At 39.3% G+C, this 21,898-nt stretch overlaps 1 protein-coding gene across 2 annotated transcripts in view; it reads left to right on the top strand.

Annotated features, from left to right (window-relative positions):
- Positions 1 to 21,898, top strand: part of LGR4 (leucine rich repeat containing G protein-coupled receptor 4) — a 107,314-nt gene that overhangs the window by 81,971 nt on the left and 3,445 nt on the right. For both annotated transcript variants that reach the window (XM_021083233.1, XM_013994475.2), the window contains exons 5-17: positions 5,528 to 5,743; positions 6,602 to 6,673; positions 8,400 to 8,468; positions 9,358 to 9,429; positions 9,613 to 9,684; positions 10,258 to 10,326; positions 12,121 to 12,192; positions 13,640 to 13,705; positions 14,639 to 14,710; positions 16,622 to 16,693; positions 16,968 to 17,093; positions 18,216 to 18,331; positions 18,589 to 18,672. In XM_021083233.1, the coding sequence (XP_020938892.1) occupies positions 5,528 to 5,743; positions 6,602 to 6,673; positions 8,400 to 8,468; positions 9,358 to 9,429; positions 9,613 to 9,684; positions 10,258 to 10,326; positions 12,121 to 12,192; positions 13,640 to 13,705; positions 14,639 to 14,710; positions 16,622 to 16,693; positions 16,968 to 17,093; positions 18,216 to 18,331; positions 18,589 to 18,672 (1,178 nt within the window). The remainder of the gene's footprint in view (positions 1 to 5,527; positions 5,744 to 6,601; positions 6,674 to 8,399; positions 8,469 to 9,357; positions 9,430 to 9,612; positions 9,685 to 10,257; positions 10,327 to 12,120; positions 12,193 to 13,639; positions 13,706 to 14,638; positions 14,711 to 16,621; positions 16,694 to 16,967; positions 17,094 to 18,215; positions 18,332 to 18,588; positions 18,673 to 21,898) is intronic.

Below are 21,898 nucleotides of genomic sequence, written 5' to 3' on the forward strand. Positions count from 1 at the left end.
TGGATACTAGTTGGGTTCATTACTGCTGAGCCACAATGGCAACTCCTAGAATTGTTACCCTGATTTCATTTAAGGCAAGAGAAAATAAGTATGTGAATCTCAGTAAGATAAAAAACAGGCTTTGAGAATAGGGACTCGAAGCACCTCTTAGAGGCAAAAATAGTAAGGGACTAAAGTTTTAATACATTAACTGTTGAACAACTAAAATGCACTTAAATAAAGTAATAGTTGTCTCTTGCCGAAGAGTTGAAATGGTAAAACAACTGAAGCCACATGATCTCTTCACTTTGTGAGATCTTTGATGCCATTTATAGTATCTATTGAATCAGTTATAGCTTTTTTTTCTTTTAGTCTATTAGTAAGGATGAATATTAATAGTGTAGGTCATTGGTACAAAGCCGCACATTCTAAAATGAAACATTGTGAAACATTGATCTAGGTGTAAGTGCAAACTCATTAACTTTAAGGGTGTGCCACCAACACCCACATGTGAATTGAGGTGTAAGGATTAACCCATTGGAGTCACCACAAATCCTTTTTCTCATCAACTTCTTATTTAAGGGTGCCATTTTCCTCAAGTTCTTCCTTTTGATCTCATACTTAGGGGTGACGTTACAATTTGGGGAAATTTTTAGTAGAGGAAATTTAATACAACAATACATTTATTGTTGTATTGTTATTTTGCATAGAAGGTAGTTTCATTACCATCGTAGCTAATACCTTACCTGATTATCTTGCTAAGTTAAGACCACCCCTTTTCTTTGGTGGGGTGTGGCACAGCATTCTGTAGGAGCCTAAATGGTGTATATAACACTGGACGTATGTTAAAAAAAAAAGTCTAAGCAACTTTTCTTGTGGTATTTTGTCATATCTTTTTTTCTTCCAGTTTTGCTGAGATACAGTTGACATACAGTGCTGTGTAAGTTTAAGGTGTACAGCACAATGATTTGACTTAGATACATCATGAAATGATTACCATAATGAGTTTAGTGAACATCCATCATCTCATATAGATACTTCTTTTTTTGGCTGCACCTATGGCATGCAGAAGTTCCTGGGCCAGGGATCAAACACATGCCACAGCAGCGACCTGAGCCAAAGTAGTGACAATGCCTGATCCATAACCCACTGGGCCACCAGGAAACTCCTCATACAGAGACTTGAAGAAATTTTTAAAAAAATGTTTTTCCTTGTGATGAGAACTCTTAGGATTTACTCTTAACAACTTTCAAATATAAAATACAACAGTGTTCATTATATGTAGATTACATCCCTAGTACTTTTTTGGGTGTGTGTGGCTGTACCCGTGGCCTATGGAAGTTCCTGGGCTAGGGGTCGAATCAGAGCTGCATCTGGGCCTACAGGCACAGCAACACTGGATCTGAGCCACATCTTCAACCTACACCACGGCTTGAGGCAATGTCAGATCCTTAACCCACTTAGCGAGGCCGGGGATTGAACCTGCATCCTCACAGAGACAACGTCAGGTCCTTAACCCACTGAGTCACAATGGGAACTCCCTTAGTGCTTATCTACTGCATAACTAGGAGCACATCTTAATGAAATACTTTCATAGAGAGGACCTAATATCAGTGGTGTGTTGTGTGTGTGCATGTGTATATTATTTTGTTGACTATGAATGCCCATTATCCTCACTATAACAGCCTAAGCAATTTAAACTTTTAAACTGTGGTGATGCTGGGAAACTGGAGAGAGATTTCAATTTGTGCTTAAAATACAATCCATACCCATTTCCTGGCCTACAGGGGTCTGCATCATCTGGTCCTTGTTTGCATCCCCAGCAGTGTCTTGCTGGACCCTCCATTCTCTTCCTCCTGTGTTCCAGTCACTCAGACCTCCTGGGAGTTGGAGGGAGGGACCAAACCCAGCTTCTGAGTCTTTACCCTTCACTATTTCCATTGCCTTGAACACTCCTTGCCCAGCTCCCTTCACCACTTGCTCTGGATCTCAGTTTAAATAGCATCTCCTTCGAGATGCTTTTCCCGACCAATACGCTTTAAATAGCTACTCTCCCCCTCAGTCCCTTGCTAATCTCTATCTCTATCTCAGTGTTTATTTACTTCACAGCACTTTCTAATCACTCTACAGTCATTTTTCAGTTTGTTGATTATATTGCGGGGCCCTTCCCACTAGAATGTCAGTCTCCTCACACCCTGTTGTGTTAACCATGTTACCTTTGTGCCTAACAAGATGCTCAGTTTACATGTGTTAAATGAATTGCCGATAAATTAGCTATGAGTAGATTTTTTTTTTTTTTTTTTTGCTTTTTAGGACCACAACTGAGGCATCTGGAAGTTCCCAGGCTAGGGGTCAAATTGGAGCTGCAACTACTGGCCTACAGCACAGCCAAAGCAACACAGGATCCAAGCCAGGTCTGCAACCTACATACACCACAGCTCATGGCAACACTGGATCCTTAACCCGCTGAGAGAGGCCAGGGTTTGAACCTGAATCCTCATGGATACTAGTTGAGTTCCTAACCCACTGTGCCACAATGGGAACTCTGCTATGAGTAGAATTTAATTGCACTATTTAGTTACATTATATATAGGTAATTGTATGATTATATGTTCAATGTCTCTCTCTAAGTAGAAGCTCCTTAAGCATGTGAAGTGTGTGTGTGTGTGTGTGTGTGTGTGTGTGTGTGTGTGAGATTGAACACAATTCCATCTACTCATTAAAGCAAATCTGCTAAGCAGTTCCATAGCCAGTCCTTTGCCAGTCTGTTATATGAAGGATGCCTGTCTCTTCTTAGGAATACACAAGCCTAAGACTGTTTCTAAGTGAATTCTTTAGGCAGCTGCTCAGTTTCTGAAGCTCTCCCTTTAGTGTCCTTTCAGTTATCCTGACTATCAAACGGAAAGCTTCCATCAGACCCTCACCAGCTCTTGAAGGGGAGACCACATTTAGGACTGGGATGGTTAGTGTGTTGGGGGGTGCTCAGCACTTGCATGGAGGGGAAAGAATCTGAAGCTGGAACAGTATAGGGAAATGCAAGGGCACAAAAATGCCTCTAAAGTCAGAATTTTCTTCACTTGAAAGCTGCCAAAGTTGATTTATTTAAAAATAGGTTGGGAAGTTCCCATTGTGGCTCAGTAGAAACCAACCTGACCAGTATCCATGAGGATGCAAGTCTGATCCTTGGCCTCGCTCACTGGCTTAAGGATCCAGCTTGCCATGAGCTGCAGTGTAGGTGGCAGATGTGGCTCAGATCCAATGTTGCTGTAGCTGTCGTGTAGGCTGGCAGCTATAGCTTCAGTTCAACTCCTAGTCTGGGAACTTCTATATGCTGCAGGTGCGGCCCTAAAAAGCAAAGAAAAAAGAACTTTTTTTTTTCATTTTTAAATGAAAAAAAAATAAAAATATGCTATCATTTAGACTTTGCACCAATTTTTTTTTTTTTTTTTTTTTGTCTTTTGTCTTTTCAGGGCTGCACCCACAGCATATGGAGGGTCCCAGACTAGGGGTCTAATTGGAGCTGTTGCTGCTGGCCTATACCACAGCTCACAGCAACACCAGATTCTTAACCCACTGAGCAAGGCCAGGGATTGAACCCACATCCTCATGGTTCCTAGTCAGATTTGTTTCCACTGTGCCACAACGGGAACTCCTGCACCCACTTTTTTATATTCCCTAATTTTTACCAAGAGGCCCAAGCCTATGAGATATGGGTTTCACAGTGAAGATACATAGAAAAGAGATTTGTGGAGAACGTTGTGATTTGCGTGGTGCCTACAGTTCCTCATCATAAACACCAGCTTGTCTTTGTGTTGAAACACAATTACTCCAGCACCACCAACACTTAGGACTTAGTTTCCCTGATTTTCAGGTGGGGTTTTAATTTTTAAGTATGAATAATCCTATTAGTAAGGTACCCTTAATTCCAACATTTTTGGATAAATCAGAGAAACTCTAAAGCCACAGTAATGTTGATTGGAGGAGCTCTTTCCTTTTTCTGAGGGATGGTTTGCCCTTAATAACTGTTAATTTTGAAAAACTAATTTTTCAAATGTACTTAGTCTTTTTTTTTTTTTTTTTTTGCTTTTTTTTAAGGATTCACCTGCGGCATATGGAAGTTCTCAGATTAGGGGTTGAATGGGAGCCACAGCTGCTGGCCTGCACCACAGCCAGAGCAGTGCAGTATCCAAGCCATGTCTGTGGCCTATACCACAGCTCAAGGCAACACTGGATCCATAACCCACTGAGCAAATTCAGGGATGGAACCCTCATCCTTATGGATCCTAGTTGGGTTTGTTAACCACTGAGCCACAAAAGGAGCTCTTCAAATGTACTTAGTCTTAAGAGAGGAGGACAGGGTTGCTTTGCCGGTATGTGGCATCTATATTTTCAACTTGCCTGGTGGTAAATAAAGATTGTGAGGAGTTCCTCTCATGGATCAATTGTTAATGAATCCGACTAGAAACCATGAGGTTGCGAGTTCGATCCCTGACCTTGCTCAGTGGGTTAAGGATCCGGTGCTTCCATGAGCTGGGGTATAGGTTGCAGATGCGGCTCGGATCCCTCGTTGCCTGTGGCTCTGGTGTAGGCCGGTGGCTACAGCTCCGATTAGACCCCTAGCCTGGGAATCTCCATAAGCCACATGGGAGTGGCCCTAGAAAAGGTAAAAAGACACACACACACACACACACACACAAAAGATTGTTGAGAATCTATTGAAATGGTTTGTTGTTGTAGAAAATAAAATTGTGAATATGTTCTTACATTTCCCCCTTTGGTACCAAGTCAGAATAGCAATTAAATTTATTATATGTATCTATATATACACACATACATATATATACACACACATATTAATTATAATATTGAAAATAAAATAGCTTATTTGTTCAACTTAGTTTCTTGTTTTTCTGTATTTCTGATAAGTACATTCTGAAATATAAAATTCCAGCTTGAGCTTTGAGCATTTCTTCCTTTTTTTTTTAAACATGTCATTCTGCCATACAGTTGTGCTTAGCCAAAGATTCTTTTTTATTATTATTAAAGTATAGTTGATTTACAGTGTTTCATCAAGTTCTGTTTTACAACAGAGTGACCCAGTCACACACATTTCCCTGTGCTGTACGGTAGGATCCCATTGCCTATCCATTCCAAATATAACAGTTTGCATCCCCCCCAAAACCCTAAAATACCCATCCATCCCACTCCCTCCCCTTTCACCCTTGGGAACCCCAAGTCTGCTTTTCTTGGCCATGATCTGTTTCTGTTTTGTTTGTTTGTTTGTTGAAGGGTTCATATTTTTATGCATCCCTTTGTTATGAAGGAAGGGAAACAACTGACTTCTATATCCTGGTCTTGGAAATGTTACTTGTTTTAGGAGAACTTTTAGAGAAATTAAAGAAATCAGGGACACCATGGCCTTGATCATTTTTACAACTCCCTTTTTTGTGTCTGCGTGTTGGAGGGGTGGGAGCTCTGAGGGTTATGTGACTTACCTTGATCATTCCACTAGAATCTGTGATTGAAGGCGGTTATTTGTCTCTGTCAGGCGTTTGGATGCCAACCATATCACCTCCGTGCCCGAGGACAGTTTCGAGGGGCTCACCCAGTTACGGCATCTGTGGCTGGATGACAACAGCTTGACAGAAGTGCCAGTGCAGCCCCTCAGCAATCTGCCAACTCTGCAGGCACTGACCTTGGCTCTGAACAAAATCTCCAGTATCCCGGATTTTGCCTTTACCAACCTGTCCAGCCTGGTGGTGCTGTGAGTATCTACCCCTTTACTACCATATATTTGTGTTAATTAGGGGGCAAAAACAGCGTTCTTGTGACAGATTGTTATGAAAGTATCTCACTGAGTGTGTTCCTGGATAACTAGTGTTTGGGGGAGCGGCCTTTTTTACAAAAGTGAATGTGCTGACCTTCTAAAGTGCAAAACAGGATAATTTTTAAAAAGTAACGTCTGATGAGAACTGTTGACTCTAAGATAAACAGCCAGTTGTAGTCATGAGAAGAAAGTGGGTCATTCAGCAAACACTGATACAGGTTTTTCTTGTGTCTCAGCAATGTAGTAGTCAATGTTAAAAAAATAAAAGTGGAATCCTTTTGGAGACACTCATAGAATATAAGTTTCAGTGATATTTCATGTTTTTACCAACTTGTCTATTCAGAGAGTATGTGATTCTCTATTGTTTTTCGTCTTCAACAAGTCGGACATAATAAAATGGCATTTCTTGTAAAATCTGTTACTGATTCTCACTGATGGAAGCTGACATTTCCCCCACCTCCCCATAGGAGAACTCATCAAAGTTTCGCTTCATATAATTAAAAGCTCATCAAAACTTTTGTTTGGACATGGGTAAATACTCAAGAATATTCCCTGTGTGTACCCCTTTTCCACTAGAGATATGTTCCTTTTCCATTGGTATCCCATGTCCAGTGAATCTGAGTCTGTGCAGTGTTTACCAAGAGATAATTACCCAATGCTATTTGTTTTCCATTAGTCAAGTGTGGCAATGTTTATTTGCACCATTCCTTTAAGCTCTACCAATTTAGACCTCTAAAACATTGTAATAGTTGCTACTGGGTGAGGTGAAAATCATTTTGATGCTTTTTTCTATAGGCATCTTCATAACAATAAAATTAAAAGCCTGGGTCAACACTGTTTCGATGGACTCGATAACCTGGAGACCTTGTAAGTGTATTCATATTTTGAATGATTGATCACACTGGGATGTTGACAGTGCAAGTATGCAGAAAAAGGAAAAACATAATGGCCTTGAGTTCAGCTCTTTATTAATTTGCTCTAATATATGACTAAAGGCTTGTCTTCAATTAACACAGTCATGAAAACTAATCTAGGTTTCTGGTTAAAAATGGTGCACAAGTTTGAACTTGATATTTCTTACAAAAGCATATGGTAAAAGCAGCTCTATCTGCCAAGCTGTATACCTTTTCAAAAATTTTGGTTTTGTTAAAATGGATGATAGTTTTAGAATGTTGAGCCTTTTAAAATTAATTCTGGAAAAGTTGTTTCTTCATTTTCTCCATGATCTCAGTTGCCCTGCTAATTGTTAACAGTAGGTTTGAATACTATGCTTTTATATGCTAAATGCCATGAAGTTTCCATTTTGTTTAGGATACATTTGTTGCTTCTATTTGCTAAAGTGTTTGGAAACTCTGGCTGTTTCAACTGTCTGTTGCTTCACAATATGAGCAAAAGACATTGTGCAGCTGTGGGTAATCAAGAGGAGTATTTTTGTTGTTTTAGTTTGTGTTAGTTGCCTTTATTCAGAGATTTATGATATTTGCCACTGGTAAAGTCAGTGATTCAGAGAATATCTGTTAGCTGGGTAACATCTGAATGGAATTCTTAGGGTTTATAATATTTTATTTAATTGAATTTTCTGGTTAACTGTCAGTTGATGAGAAGACTTAAAATCTTTAATTAGTTCTCTGTTAATTCACTTTCCTGTTTAAACCACTAAAGGATAGTAAACATCAGTGAATATTTGAAAGTTGAAGCTCTTGAAGAAGATACTGCCAAACCCATTTCTTCTTTTCTAAGTATGTAAATACCAGTGGAACAGAAAATTGGATGGGTTTTTCTGATGCTAAACCATGTCTATTATTACACTTATATTAAAATTAAACTGTTTTTTCCCAGTTAAATTTTGATTTGCCCTCCTTTTCTCTCTCTCTCTCTCTATGTAGAAAAGGAAAACAAACTAGGTCTCTAAGGAAATGGGCTTTTGATTTTCTTTTCATCTCATTTTGAAATCTATCATGCTGATCATAGGCTAAACATTCTGTTTAGGTTAAAAGAAATGAAAGTTTAAATTTCAGAATTAAGACTTTAAAAAAATACAGATTATTGTGGCTTTTCTCTCTCTCCTAATTAATGCAACTTTTCCAACATTTTGTAACCTATTTGAGGACAGTGCTTGTGTGAACCCATCCTGGTCCTTCCCCTTATTCATGCTTAATTCAGGTCATCCTGCTGATGGTAGGGGTAAAGTCAGCTGCCTTCTTGCCAGAATTTCAGAAAGCTGCTCTCAATCTCGAATAGAAACCTCAGTTTCAGGCTACTGTCATTTATAAAAGGATAGTCAATAAATTCTATTTTATGGAGAATTGCCATTCAGATGGTTTGTTTATTGAATGCACCAGTAGTATGTGATTCTGAGAATTCTTTGGACTTTTAAAGTTGTTGACTAAGACATCACGGAAGAATTAAGATTTTTTTTTTCTATTCAGTATTCTAAGAAAAGGTGTAAATTAATTGAATAGAATGGCAATTGGTTGGTAAAGAAAGATGTGATGTAAAAAAAAAAAAAAACAAATTCGTTTGTACCAAAATGCCTTATAAATTGTGACCACTCTTCAGTGTCCTTACATATTTTCCCAATTTTTTTTTCTAGGGACTTGAATTATAATAATTTGGGGGAATTTCCTCAGGCTATTAAAGCCCTTCCCAGCCTAAAAGAGCTGTGAGTATTGCTTTACTCTCTCTATGCCTTAATATCCTTAGAACTCACCATTTAATGGTCTAACAATGAGATTTTAGAATATCTTTGTTTCATTACATATGCAATAATACACCTCACCCCCAACCATACAGATTGAATTATGTTGGCTAGCATGGACAATTTTGAGCATAGATTACTGTATAGGGCTGTATTCTGGTGAAACAAGCCATAATGCATGGCCTCTGCCTTGTAGGAGCTGTGGTCTTACTCCCATTGAGGAGGTTGACCATATAAGAGACAGAGGTAGCAGCTTATTGGTGGAAATAAGTGCTGAATGAATAGGATAAATAAATTTATTCTAGAAGAAGACCTTATTGAGGCTTGGGGACATTGGAAAAGACATCACCATGAGAAGGAATTTGACTGGACTTGAAAGAATGGAAATATTTAGATAAATGAAAGCGATTAGGGAGTATTTTTAAATGTTGTGTTTGTCAAGGTCAGAGATAGGAATACATATGGCATAACAGAGATTGTGTGTCATGAGTCCATAGTTAATACTCTGAAATGCGTTACTTAAAGACTAAATGTAGGCAACCTCGAGAGAGATTTGGGGGTTAGAGTACCTTATGATTTTTGCAATCTAATGTCTTTTGAGGATGAAGCAAGCTAAATATATATAAAGGACCTGGCAGATACTAAGCTAAGCAGTGGATTTAAATAGAATTAGGTATGGTCCTAAGAAAGATGAGATGGAATTAAAAATACAGTTTCCCCACATTTTTGAAATTTTCATGTAGTTGTTATCAGTTTTTTTTTACATCTTACTGAACAGAAGTAGATATTGGGGTTTAAATTTATTTCACAAGGGGATGAGCATTTCAAAAATATTTTTCTCCTATCTTTGTAGGTTATTTCATAGTAATTCTATTTCTGTTATCCCTGATGGAGCATTTGATGGTAATCCACTCTTAAGAACTATGTAAGTAGTTTTGAAAAATTTCTTTTGGTATAGAATCATGTAAAGCAATGTCTGTACAATACTAAACATCTGGATGAAGAATGACAGTTCAGGCTGTTAGATATATGAACTGTGTGAACATAGATTTAGTGTTGGAGTGCTTGTGAACATTTGAAAACTTTGCTTTTTTGGGTATCTTTACAGACATTTATATGATAATCCTCTATCTTTTGTGGGGAACTCGGCATTTCACAATTTATCTGATCTGCATTCCTTGTAAGTATTAGAGAAATTTAAAAACAAACCTGAATATTTACACAATTATTTTAAAGGGAAACTAGAATTTATCACTGTAGCTCCAGAAAACAAAATCTTGTCCTTGGGTGGAAGTCCAAAGAACAATTCTGAAAATTTATGATGGTTCTTATTTACGTGAACACTTGGTCAAAATCATCACACTCTCAGGTCCAATCAAGAGATGAAACTAATCTTTTTAGGTATAGTGTTATTGTAATTTTAAACTGTTTAAAAAAATAAAATGAGGGAGTTCCCATTGTGGCTTATTGGGATAAGACCCTGACTGATATCCATGAGGACTCGGGTTTGATCCCTGATCCCTGATCCCTGGCCTCACTCGGTGGGTTAAGGATGCAGCATTGCCGTGAGCTATGGGGTAGGTCGCAGACTCAGATTTGGCATTGCTGTGGCTGTGGTGTAGGCCAGCAACTGCAGCTCCAGTTTGGTCCCTAGCCCAGAAACTTCCATACGCCACAGGTATGGCCCCAAAAAGCAAAAAATAAGTAGAACATTTTTGTTTTAAATGACTTTTTCTCTCCAAATTTCTTAAAGAGTCATTCGTGGTGCAAGCATGGTGCAGCGGTTCCCCAATCTGACTGGAACTGTCCATTTGGAGAGTCTGTAAGTATGACCCTTTGAAGAGGGGCTCGGTAAAAATAATACCACGTTGGCCTTCTAGTAGGTTGCCAGTGCTTTTTAGTGATAATGATAAGTCGATGTTGATTCCTACAGCCTTGCTTTGTGAATATCATGTGTGGAGATGAATCTATTGGGTTTGGGTTTGAGTCAGTCAGCTGAGGGTAGAGGATAGCCTCGTATGTGGAGGTGAGATCAGAAGAGGTCCCTGAAAGTATAAGGCAGTAAGTGCCAAATTAGAAGCAGTGCTTTAGGAATTCACAAGTGGAACAATGGATGTGGACTGTCAGAAAAGGCTTTATGGAAGAGATGAAATGTTTCAAAATTGGATACTGTCAGGTTTCCCAGATCTGGGTCTTTTATTTAGAAAGACAGGATTTAGTAAAATGGGGAATACTGAAACTATACTTAAGTATGACATAACAGATGATCAAATAGAGCTAGAATTGCATGTTTAGAATAGAATGGGGAATGGTGTGGAGAAATTTGGAATATTGTTTGACTTATTGTAAAATGACAAAACTTGAACATCAAACATTTGGTGATGGCAAGGCTTCTCCATGTTTGGTCTGTGAATGGGTTGAAGGTGCATCTAAGATCTTGATGACCTCGGTCCTCTAGGCAGCCACGCGGGGCCTGATGTGGCTAGGGTCTCTGCCACAGGGAGCCTTACCACAGATGCCGCATAGTTTACCATTTTTGTGTGTGCTGAGATGTAAGAAAAGAAGATGGGAAGCATTGAGCTAAGGAGTTTAAACTTGACCCCTAAGGCAGTTTGAAGGTATTGAAAATGTTGGAGGGGGTGGTGTGATGAGGGCCAGAAGAGAGACCAGGGAGTTCCCATCCTGGCTCAGCAGTAACGAACCTGACTAGTATCCACGAGGATGCGGGTTCGATCCCTGACCTCGCTCATTGGGCTAAGGATCCAGCGTTGCCATGAGCTGTGGTGTAGGTCGCAGACGAGGCTCAGATCCTGAGTTACCCTGGCTGTGGTGTAGCTCCGATTCAACCTCTCGCCTTGGAATTTCCATATGTCTCAGGTGCAGCCCTAAAAAGACAGGAAAAAAAGAAAAAAAAAAAGGAAGAGACTAGAGCTAGAATGGTGAGGTGGCAATGGGAAAACTCCACTTGGCTAAAATGAACACAGTTAGCTATGAGTTCTGTCATCAGTCCCTCACTGGAGTTCCTCCCTGCTGGCCTGAGATTCCTCCACCCCCTCCTGGCATCATTTCACCCTTGATCTGACAAATAGCTGCAAAAATGCAGAGAGAGGGTCAAATGCTGAGAGGTACAGAAGAAGAAAGAACAGGGACCAGTGATTGACTGCACAGAGGGACACAGAAAAGGAAGGGGTGAAAAGAAGATTTCAGAGCACTGAGTCAGGTTGATTGAAAGAAAAGACAAAAATGAGGTTTGGGGAGCAGGATGCTAACTTGAATTCAGGTGTTTTGTGTATGAGGGGGTAGCAGAACTAGCAGGTGATTGTGGTCAGGCTGTGGCTATGGATTAGTTCTTGCCTGTTGGTCCACGTGAGAACGCGAGCCTGTCGTCTGGGCAATGTTAACATCTCATGTCACAAGCTTTTCTGTATGTCTATGAAAATGATATGAGTGTTGAGGGTTAATTCCTCTTCTCCCCTGCCTAACTTGACAGAGTAGTTGGGCAGTGGGAGACACAGGCTACAGTCCATATGCAAATATATAAACATTTATTTTCCTATGAGAAGAGCATTTTGGTTACCATCTCAACTTGAATCATTTCTTAAACGTTTCTCCATAGGACACTGACAGGTACGAAGATAAGCAGCATATCCAGTAATTTGTGCCAAGAACAAAAGATGCTTAGGACTTTGTAAGTCAGACTTCTTGTCCCTTCTACCTTTCTTTTATATTTTACACACAGGTTGAGTTTGATTTTTAATGAGCTCTTTTCATTAGATGATGTTAAGGTATAATTATTTCTTATTTATTCCCTGCATGGAGATGAACAGGTGTTTTAATAACCCTTTGGGTAGGTCTTTTTTTTTTTTTTTTTCTGCTTTCTAGGGCTGCACTTGCGGCACATGAAGTTCCCAGGCCAGGGGTCGAATCGGAGCTGCAGCTGTTGGCCTACACCACAGTCACAGCAACGTGGGATCCCCAACCCACTGATTGAGGCCAGGGATGGAACCTGCACCCTCACGGACCCCAGTCGGGTTCGTTAACTGCTGAGCCACAAAGGAAATTCTCCGTCATGTCTATTTGAATTGGGTTTTACCATTATGTATATATCTCATGTCTTGTGACTTGACTTTGAACGAAGTAAAACCAGAGTAGGACCTTTCTTCATTGCTATTTTTATCCTGACTCCTCATTCTTATTCTAGTTGCTTCAGGGGAGTTAGCTCTCTGTATGCTGCCCTTTCATCCATAACCTAAGTAAGAGCCCAAATCTTTCTTGGATCAGGAACCAGCAAGCATGGAGCTTTCCAAAATCTCCAAGCTGCCCTGGAAATTAAAAGTAAATAAAGGATGTAAAAATGTCACAAGAACAAACAGTTAAGTGACTAAGTTGTTAATAAGTATTCAATGGAGAGAGAGAGTAACAAAATAAGTGACTAATTGATCAAGCAAGTAATTAAGTGGTGTCACGGAATATCAAACATAGGGATCACCGTTGAGGAAAAACTGAAGTGGGATTAACTGAGAGTTAACTAGTCCTGATTTTTTATTTAATATAAATATTTTTTAACATGTGAGTACTCATACCACTTCTCTCAATAGCTCTTTAATTAAACAATGACATAGAAATTATTTATGGTATAAACAATGTTATAAAAATATAAATTAAAAAACAATGCTATGTAATTTTTATATATTTTCTGCATTATATTTTTCATATTTATTATAAGCCTACTCTATTACTGTGGTACTCTAGAAAGCTTACAAGTCTTAGGGAAAAAAAAAAAAGAGTTGCTTTTCTTGTTAGCCATCTCTCTCTCTTTTTCTTTTTCTTTCTTCTTTTTTTTTTTAATGGCTGAACCTGCAGCAGATGGAAGTTCCTGTGACTGAATCCCAGCCACAGCCTTGGAAAGCCCGGCTCCTTTAACCCACTGCATAGTGCTAGGGATCAAACCTGGGCCTCCGCAGTGACCTGAGCCACTGTAGTCGGATTCTTAACCCACTGCGCCACAGCAGGAACTCCCAGCCATATCTTTTTATTACAGATCTTAGCGCTACTCTCGATGCTTTTGGGTAAAGCACTTTTAATATAGTATTCTGATAATGTAAGACTAATTTGTTAATTTCCATTGTTTTAAGGGACTTGTCTTACAACAACATAAAAGACCTTCCAAGCTTTAATGGTTGCTATGCTCTGGAAGAAATGTAAGTTTGTCTTTAACTTACTCTTTTGGCTGTGGTCTATTGTGAATTCTTCGAGTATTTCCTGTTTTCAATAAATGGCTTTCATGCTGAGAAATTAGAAATTCTCGTAACCAGGTGTTCTTATGAGTGAACGCCTGGATGTACCAGGTGTGTTCATGTGACCAGCATTTATTGGGCACCTGTCTATCAGGCATTCTGTGAGACATGCTGGGGGGAGGGCAGTGTATATGAAAAACCAAACAAAAACTGGACCAGATGTGGATATTTTCAGTGTAGCTACAGAGGACAGCTCTGATAAAGTTAACTGGAAGGAGAGGAGAAGGAGGCATCAATACTCCTATTCTTTATTTCCTCCTTCCTCTACCCTTCCTTCTGTGGTACTTGGTGGTGTGTTGTCTTCCTGCTCTCACTTCTGAGAGGGGTTTATGAGGAATTCGGGTAGTGTACCTTAACTCCCAATGCAATTGTGGATGGAATACCAGTTAGTCTAGCCCTTTCATCTTACAGATGTGGAAACAACAGTTCTCTTTACTTTTCACAGATCAATTAATGTTACTGATAAATATTTAAACTTAGGAAAAGTTTAAGTGAGAAAGGTAATTTTTCTTTCTTTCCTTTTTTTTTTTTTTTGCTTTTTAGGGCTGCACCCGTGGCAGATGGAGGTTCCCAGGCTAGGAGTCGAATCGGAGCTATAGCTGCCAGCCTATACTACCATCACAGCTACAGCAACGCAGGATCCCAGCCACATCTTTGACCTATACCACAGCTCACAGCAATGCTGGATCTTTAATCCAGGGATCAAATCTGCGTCCTCATGAATGCTAGTCAGATTCATTAACCTCTGAGCCATGACAGGAACTTCAGAAAAGTTATTTTTCAAAATAGAAAATATTTTTTTCTTTCTTTTATCTTTCATTCTTATTCTATTTTCAGTTCTTTGCAACGTAATCAGATCCACCAAATAAAGGAAGGTACTTTTCAAGGCCTGACATCCCTAAGAATTCTGTAAGTTCCTCTCTGATTATTAGAGACAAATAAAAATTTCGTCAAGCTGTAAATTAATGTCATTACAATTCCTGTGTTACTAGATATACAGAAATAGAGGATTTATTATATATAAATATTGTTTTCCAAACTTTACCACGTGGTATTTCATAAATAATTTCCTTTCAGTATTTTTTTTTTTAACCTTAGCTCTTTTATGAGGTTGCCCATTTGTGAGTAAGAAAGTATAACATGTATAGCCTGAGAAATGCATCTTGTGAATGTTCAAGCCATAATAATGAAGCTTGCCAGTTTGTCAGGGCAGGAGTGGGCAAACTGTAGCTTGTGGGTCAGATCCAGCTGGCCTTGTTTTTCTGTAAATTAAGTTTTTCTAGGCCACAGCCATGCCCCTTTGTTTAAGTATTGTCTAAAGCTGCTTTCACCAAGCTCTGGCATAGACAAATAGTTGCAGTGGCCACCATGTGACCGCACCCCCCTCCCCCCAGAGATGAAGGATATTTGCTCTCTGGGCCTCTGCAGAAAAAGGTAACTGACCCCTGAACTGGGGTATCTGTCATGACAAACATAGCTATTATGCAGCAGAAGCACTCATTTAAAAAGTGTTTTTGTATATTACTATAAATAAAATAGATAACCAACAAGGACTTACTATATAGCACAGGGAACTCTACTCAATATTTTATAAACCTATATAGGAAAAGAATCTGCAAAAACAGATTTTATAAAACTAAATCACTGTGTTATATACCTGGAACTAACACCACATGGTAAATCAGCTAGATTTCAGTTAAAGAAAATATTTTACAGTGCTTTGTATTTGAGTGTATATTGATGCCCAGTCCTCTATTAAGCACTTGGGAACAAAGAGGTGACTGAGACATACCATGTCACGGCCTTCGTGCAGTGCGGAAAACACAATTCACTCAACTAGGGAACACTCTTTTTTTTAAATACAGGAAAAAAATGGAAACATTATTGACAGTGAAGTGACATTACATGTATTAAAATCTGTTTTCCAGTTGATCCCCATTAAGAAATTAAACATGGGTCCCACTAGAAAATACTTTCTTGGTAGTTAGGTTGCTGGGTCTTTCCTGGTTGCTCACAGGCTTACTGTGGGTGCGGGCAGCAGTGGGCAAGGGGACTGGCTCCTAACTGCCATCACTTCTAGAGCACTGATAAGTGACAACAATGAACAGCTAGCTGGCCTTTTCATGATTTGAAACCACGTTTGTCAAGTTTTCCTTTTATCCAGGGGATGTGACATGGAATGAATTGACCCTATCTTCAAATTTCCATTAAGGTTCGACTTGAGTGTGGTTGCAGATTATGTCTCTGTTTTATTAATTCTGTAAGATCAGAATTCCTCAGGGTGTGTTCCTGAATGTAGTATATGGCTCTGGCTGTTGATAGGGTTCTTATTTCCTGCTTGGGGAAAGAATGATATCTGAAGCCCTTCTGGAATGCTCTTGTTTGCATATTGATTATTTGTCTTCCTTCACAGTCTTATCACCAACCTTTGAGATGGCAAATAACACGAAGCCTGTTTTTATTTTCAGCTTTGTTGGGAGCTGTGCTTTTCCTCACCTAGTTAATAGTACCAAAGGTTATATCATATCATTTATATGTTTGAATGGGTACCAGAGTGATAAGGGGAAGAAAATTCACAACTGTTTTAAAACAGATGCCAAAAGAATTACTGCTCCCTGGAACACATTCCAAGAAATAGATTGTCGTGAAGGGGAACCGTTCAACATAAACACAAAAAATGTTGTTGATTAGGATTAAAGATCTTTGTTATCTTATTGGGAATACTGTGACTACAGCAGATTCTAAAGTATAGTCACAGTAACTGCATTTTGAGTTTATTTGAAATGGGTGACAATTTTTTTTTTCTTTAAATCATTTCAGAGATCTGAGTAGAAACCTGATCCATGAAATTCACGACAGAGCTTTTGCCAAGCTTGGGTCAATAACTAACCTGTAAGTTGACAGTCTTATGCAGAAATATCATGGAAGTAGTAAATAGGCTGCAGAAACTTGTGTTTTTGCATTGACCTATCCAAATCTTTTTCTCTGTTTGGTGTTCCCTTGTATAAATGCTAACCTGTTATGAGATAGTGACAGCTTCTAAGATGGTTTGCTCACACCTAAACTTCCTCTTAGACCTCTAATATGTATGATGTTAGCACACGTACAGATGTTTTTATGTGATTTGTATCTTAGGAGTTAATTTGAAGTCTCATTCACTTTTTAGAGATATAAGTTTCAATGAATTAACTTCATTTCCAACGGAAGGCCTAAATGGGCTAAATCAACTGAAACTTGTGGGCAACTTCAAGTTGAAAGAAGCCTTAGCAGCAAAAGACTTTGTTAATCTCAGGTGTGTTTTTTGCTCATTTTTCCTTTCTTTTTTTTCTTTTTTCTTTCTTTCTTTTTTTTTTTTTTTTCCTGTGGAGGTTTTGGTAGCCCTCCAAATTATAGGAGTGTCCTTTTTTCCTGTGGTTCCCAGGTTTTCTGAGAGTGTATCATTTAAGAGTATTTTCATCCTTGATCCTCATTAAATTAGGGGAAAAAAAATGGAACAGAGCATTATTCCATTGTTGTTGAGAATAGGAATTGTAGACCTTGATATCAGAGGTAACATAGCTCTACATCAGAATGGTTTTATATATAATGGGATTTGTCATTTGCAGCATGATGGCAGAAACCACATATGAACCTACTAGAAATCAATACACTATTGTAATACTTCACAGAGGAATTAGAGTTAAGAGGGGAGGAGTCTCATAAGATATAGTAGAGAGAGGGCTTAGGAATATAATTGTGGGAGAAGAAAATAAATCTTCATTATACTTATACAAACAAAGTGAATTCATTTAATGATATAAGTCACATAGGACCTGGGACATTTATTTTAAGTGCAACTACCAGTTTCTTATGATAAATTGGGTGTGGTTAATTCATTTGTAAAAAAAGTCTGATCAGATTTTACTTTACTTTGCAGTATTGCCATTACCTCTTTTTTTTTTTTTTTTTTTTTGCTTTTTAGGGCCGCACCTGCAGCATATGGAAGTTCCCAGACTGGGGGTCAAATTGGAGCTACAGCTGCTGACCTACACCACAGCCACAGCAATGGCAGATCTGAGCCATGTCTGCAACCTACACCACATCTCATGGCAATGCTGGATCAGTGACCCACTGGGGTGAGGCCAGGGATTTAACCCACATCCTCATGGATACTAGTTGGTTTTATTTCCACTGAGCCACAATGGGAACTCCTGCCATTATCTTTTAAATATGGCTTGATCCAAATTCACTTTTTCATACCTTATATAAATGGAGAAACTCATGGTGTCATTTGATACCAGAGTTTTTTATTTTTTACAGATGAGGAAACTGATTCCAGAGAGGATAATGATCAGTTTAAAGTATTTACTTTTTACAAAACAAAAGCATGTCTGTGAAGCTGGTATTCAGGGTAGATTTTGCAATTTTTTTCCAGGTCTTTATCTGTACCATATGCTTATCAGTGCTGTGCATTTTGGGGTTGTGACTCCTATGCACATTCAAACACAGACGATAACAGCCTCCAAGACTACAGTGTGGCAAAGGAGAAAGGCAAGTGCTTGAACTTTGTAAAATAGAACATTCTTTACTACGTTAATCAAAGTCTCTGTTATTGTAAGCAGTTTGTGAAGGATCAATATGAAATCTGTGGAGAAAAATGGCTTTTGTGTACCATGTTCTCATCATATTTAATATGTTTTTGAGCTGGTACAATATGAACTCATATCACATACAAGATGCATTAGAAAATATGGCTCCTTTGAACTGCCTAAAGCTGGAATTAAATACAGTTTGTGTTATATATTCAGGTTCCACTGATGGAACAGGTGTCACAAGCAGTGTTGACAATGAGGAACACAGTCAAATCATTATCCACTGTACACCCTCAACAGGTAAGGCCAAGATAGTTGGCTGCAGTTTCTTGCTTTAAACAGACATTAGGCAAATATATCTAAAACTCCTGGGGACAGATGTGATTTCTGTAACAGGTGTGGGACTAGACGGTTTCAGAAGGCCTGACTCAGTGTGGTCTGTGTACCAGGAGTTTTGGCATCTCTCTTTTTTGTGGGGTGGGGGCTGCACCTGTGGCATATGGAGGTTCCCAGGCTACGGGTCCAACCGGAGCTGAGCCACTGGCCTGCACCATAGCCACAGCCACAGCAACACGGGATCCGAGCTGCATCTGTGGCCTACACCACAGCTCATGGCAATGCCGGATCCTTAAGCCACCGAGCGAGGTCAGGGATTGAACCCGCATCCTCAAGGATGCTAATCGGGTTCGTTAACCACTGAGCCACAGTGGGAACTCCTTGGCATCTCTCAGGGATTCAGAATCTTTGTATCAGCAAGTTCTCTAGTTGAGGATTATACACATTAAGGATGGAGAGACACTTTCTTCATGCAACTTTAACTCCAAGACCCATTCTATAAGTTAATGGTCTATAAGGATCTTACTATTAACCTTTTTTTTTTTTTTTAATGCAATCTTGCCTTTACTTTTCTATTTTATCTCTTTGAACTTCAGTAGACTCGTGAAAGTTACTAAACTGACACCACATATTTGGTTGTGACTGTGAGGTTGTACTCTGGCTAATCCATCAGAGAAGACGGATTTAGAATTTTACAATTAAAGAAAAATTTAAACATTGGCTAAGGAGTTCCCCTCGTGGCTCAGTGGTTAATGAATCTGACTAGGAACCATGAGGTTGTCAGTTCAATCCCTGGCCTCGCTCAGTGGGTTAAAGGTCCGGCGTTGCTGTGAGCTGTGCTGTAGGTCACAGATGCGGCTCAGATTCCATGTTGCTGTGGCTGTGAAGTAGGCCAGTGGCTATGGCTCCAATTAGACCCCTAGCCTGGGAACTTCCATATGCTGTGGGTGCAGCCCTTAAAAAGACAAAAAAAAAACAAAAACAAAACGAAAACAATGGCTAAATTGTTTGCTATGAAGTAGATTCTTTCAGTTGATTGCACAGGATGATTGGACATTAATTTTATAACTGAGAATCATAAGTATATGGATTCTTTAATGATTACTACTGAATTGTGAGCAGCTTCAGGGGCTGTGTATTTTTTTTTTTTTTTCAGGGCCACACCCATGGCATATGGAGGTTCCTAGGCTAGTGGTCGAATCAGAGCTGTAGCTGCTGGCCTGCGCCACAGCAACACTGGATCTGAACCACGTCTGTGACCTACATCTCAGCTCACGGGTATGCCAGATCCTTAATCCACTGAGCAAGGCCAGGGATTGAACCTGTGTCCTCATGGATGCTTGTCAGATTTGTTTCTGCCTAGCCATGCTGGGAACTCTGCTGTGCATGTGTTCTTTTAATACTTAGCACAGTGCCTGGTGCAGAGAATAAGCTTAAAGTGATTGGAGGAGTGAATGGGATTGACAAGAATCATTTACGTCTATGTAATTATTTTATTCCATTTCTATATTGATTACTAGAAGTTAAGAGGTAAAGTTCACTCACTTGTCCCTCTGGGGTTCTTCTGTTAGCGAATGTACATAAGGAAGGGAATTTCTTTGCTGTAATAAAAGCAAAGTAAAGGGTTGGGGGCTAGACCCAAATATGCAGAGATTCCACTGTTCCATACTACATTTCAACCTTAAGGGTCAACCAATAGGAAAGTTGGTCTGAGCTCATCTCTCCAGGCTGCAATAGGAGTTAATCGCAGGCCTGCTTCTTCCACTCCCCTTAATTGTAGTAACACAGAGACACCCGTGTGCTGACTCAGAAACAGGAAGTGAAGGAGAGCAGGAACCTTCTGTTAGAACTGGAGGAGGCAGCAGGTTTCCAAAGACAGACTGGATGGAGCTGGCTTCCCAGGCTTTTGAGGGAAAGTTTCTCCACCCACTAGTCAAACACTTTCCAAAGGGTGTCCTGTTCTCCCAGGCTGGATGAGTTACTCCTTGATCCTTGCAGACGGGTTCAGATACAGAGGTGAAGGTGAAAGCTTCCTCTTAACACTTTCCTGAAGGAGGAATAAAAAATTAATTAGGAAAAAAATGTCTTTAAGTTCTTGAGTCACAATGATAGAAATGGTGCAGAGCTGGCTTGTTAGCTCTGTGATTACAGTGCTTTATGGGATGTGTCAAACTTCAGGACAATCCAGAAAGATAAGTCAGAATGTGTCTTTTGGGCTATTGCAGTACATAGTTTTCTTGTGCTTTGTGGACAAAATCTTGTTTTTTTCCTTAACTAACTTTAAAATAAAACAGTTATTATTTGGGACATAACTAGCATGCTGAAGTCAGTTACTCGAACAGACAACTCAGTTACTAAATTAGTTCTTTCTTTCTTCTTCTTCTTTTTTTTTTTTTTTTTTGCTTTTTTGCTTTTTTTGAGCTGTACTTGTGGCATATGGAAGTTCCCAGGCTAGGGGTCGAATTGGAGCTGCAGCTGCCAGCCTACACCACAGCAGTGGAGGATCTGAGCCACATCTGTGACCTACACCACAGTTCACAGCAACACTGGATCCTTAAGCCACTGAGTGAGGTCAGGGATCGAACCTACATCTTCATGAATACTAGTCGGGTTCATCTCTGAGGCACCACAAAGGGAACTTCCCTAAATTAGTTCTTGCACTCCTAGTTTTTAAATTATGCAGGGTTTTATTGGACATAGATTTATATGACTAGTTAACATCAGTGCGGTTTATCCCTCCCTATACTGTCTTACTGAATGACCCTTGTCAGGTCAACCAAACACTTTGAAATCTCAGTTTCTCTGGATGAAAAATGGGGATAATTATACCCATCTTAACCTGCTTATCAGATTGCGTTTGAAAGCTATGAGAAATGTACATATATAAAAATATATATAATACATGCATATATATCATTAATATAAAGTATATTAGGACTAGGAAGGAAGTAGAATGGATCCCAAACTATTATGTTCAACTTAGTACCCAGTAGCCTGCTTAAGTACCTTACGTAAGTAATTTTACTTAAACTACACAACTCTGTGAAATAGATGTCATTATCCACAGGTGAGAAAATGAAGTTTATAAAGGTTTTAAGTTGCCCTCTCAAGAAAGAGCACAAGTTGTGAACCCCAAACTCAAACCCTGGTGCATCTGATTCTAAGCCCTCAGTATATGAAGTCCCTCTCA

This window comes from Sus scrofa, chromosome 2 (genome assembly GCF_000003025.6).
Source record: "Sus scrofa isolate TJ Tabasco breed Duroc chromosome 2, Sscrofa11.1, whole genome shotgun sequence".
NCBI lineage: Eukaryota > Metazoa > Chordata > Mammalia > Artiodactyla > Suidae > Sus > Sus scrofa.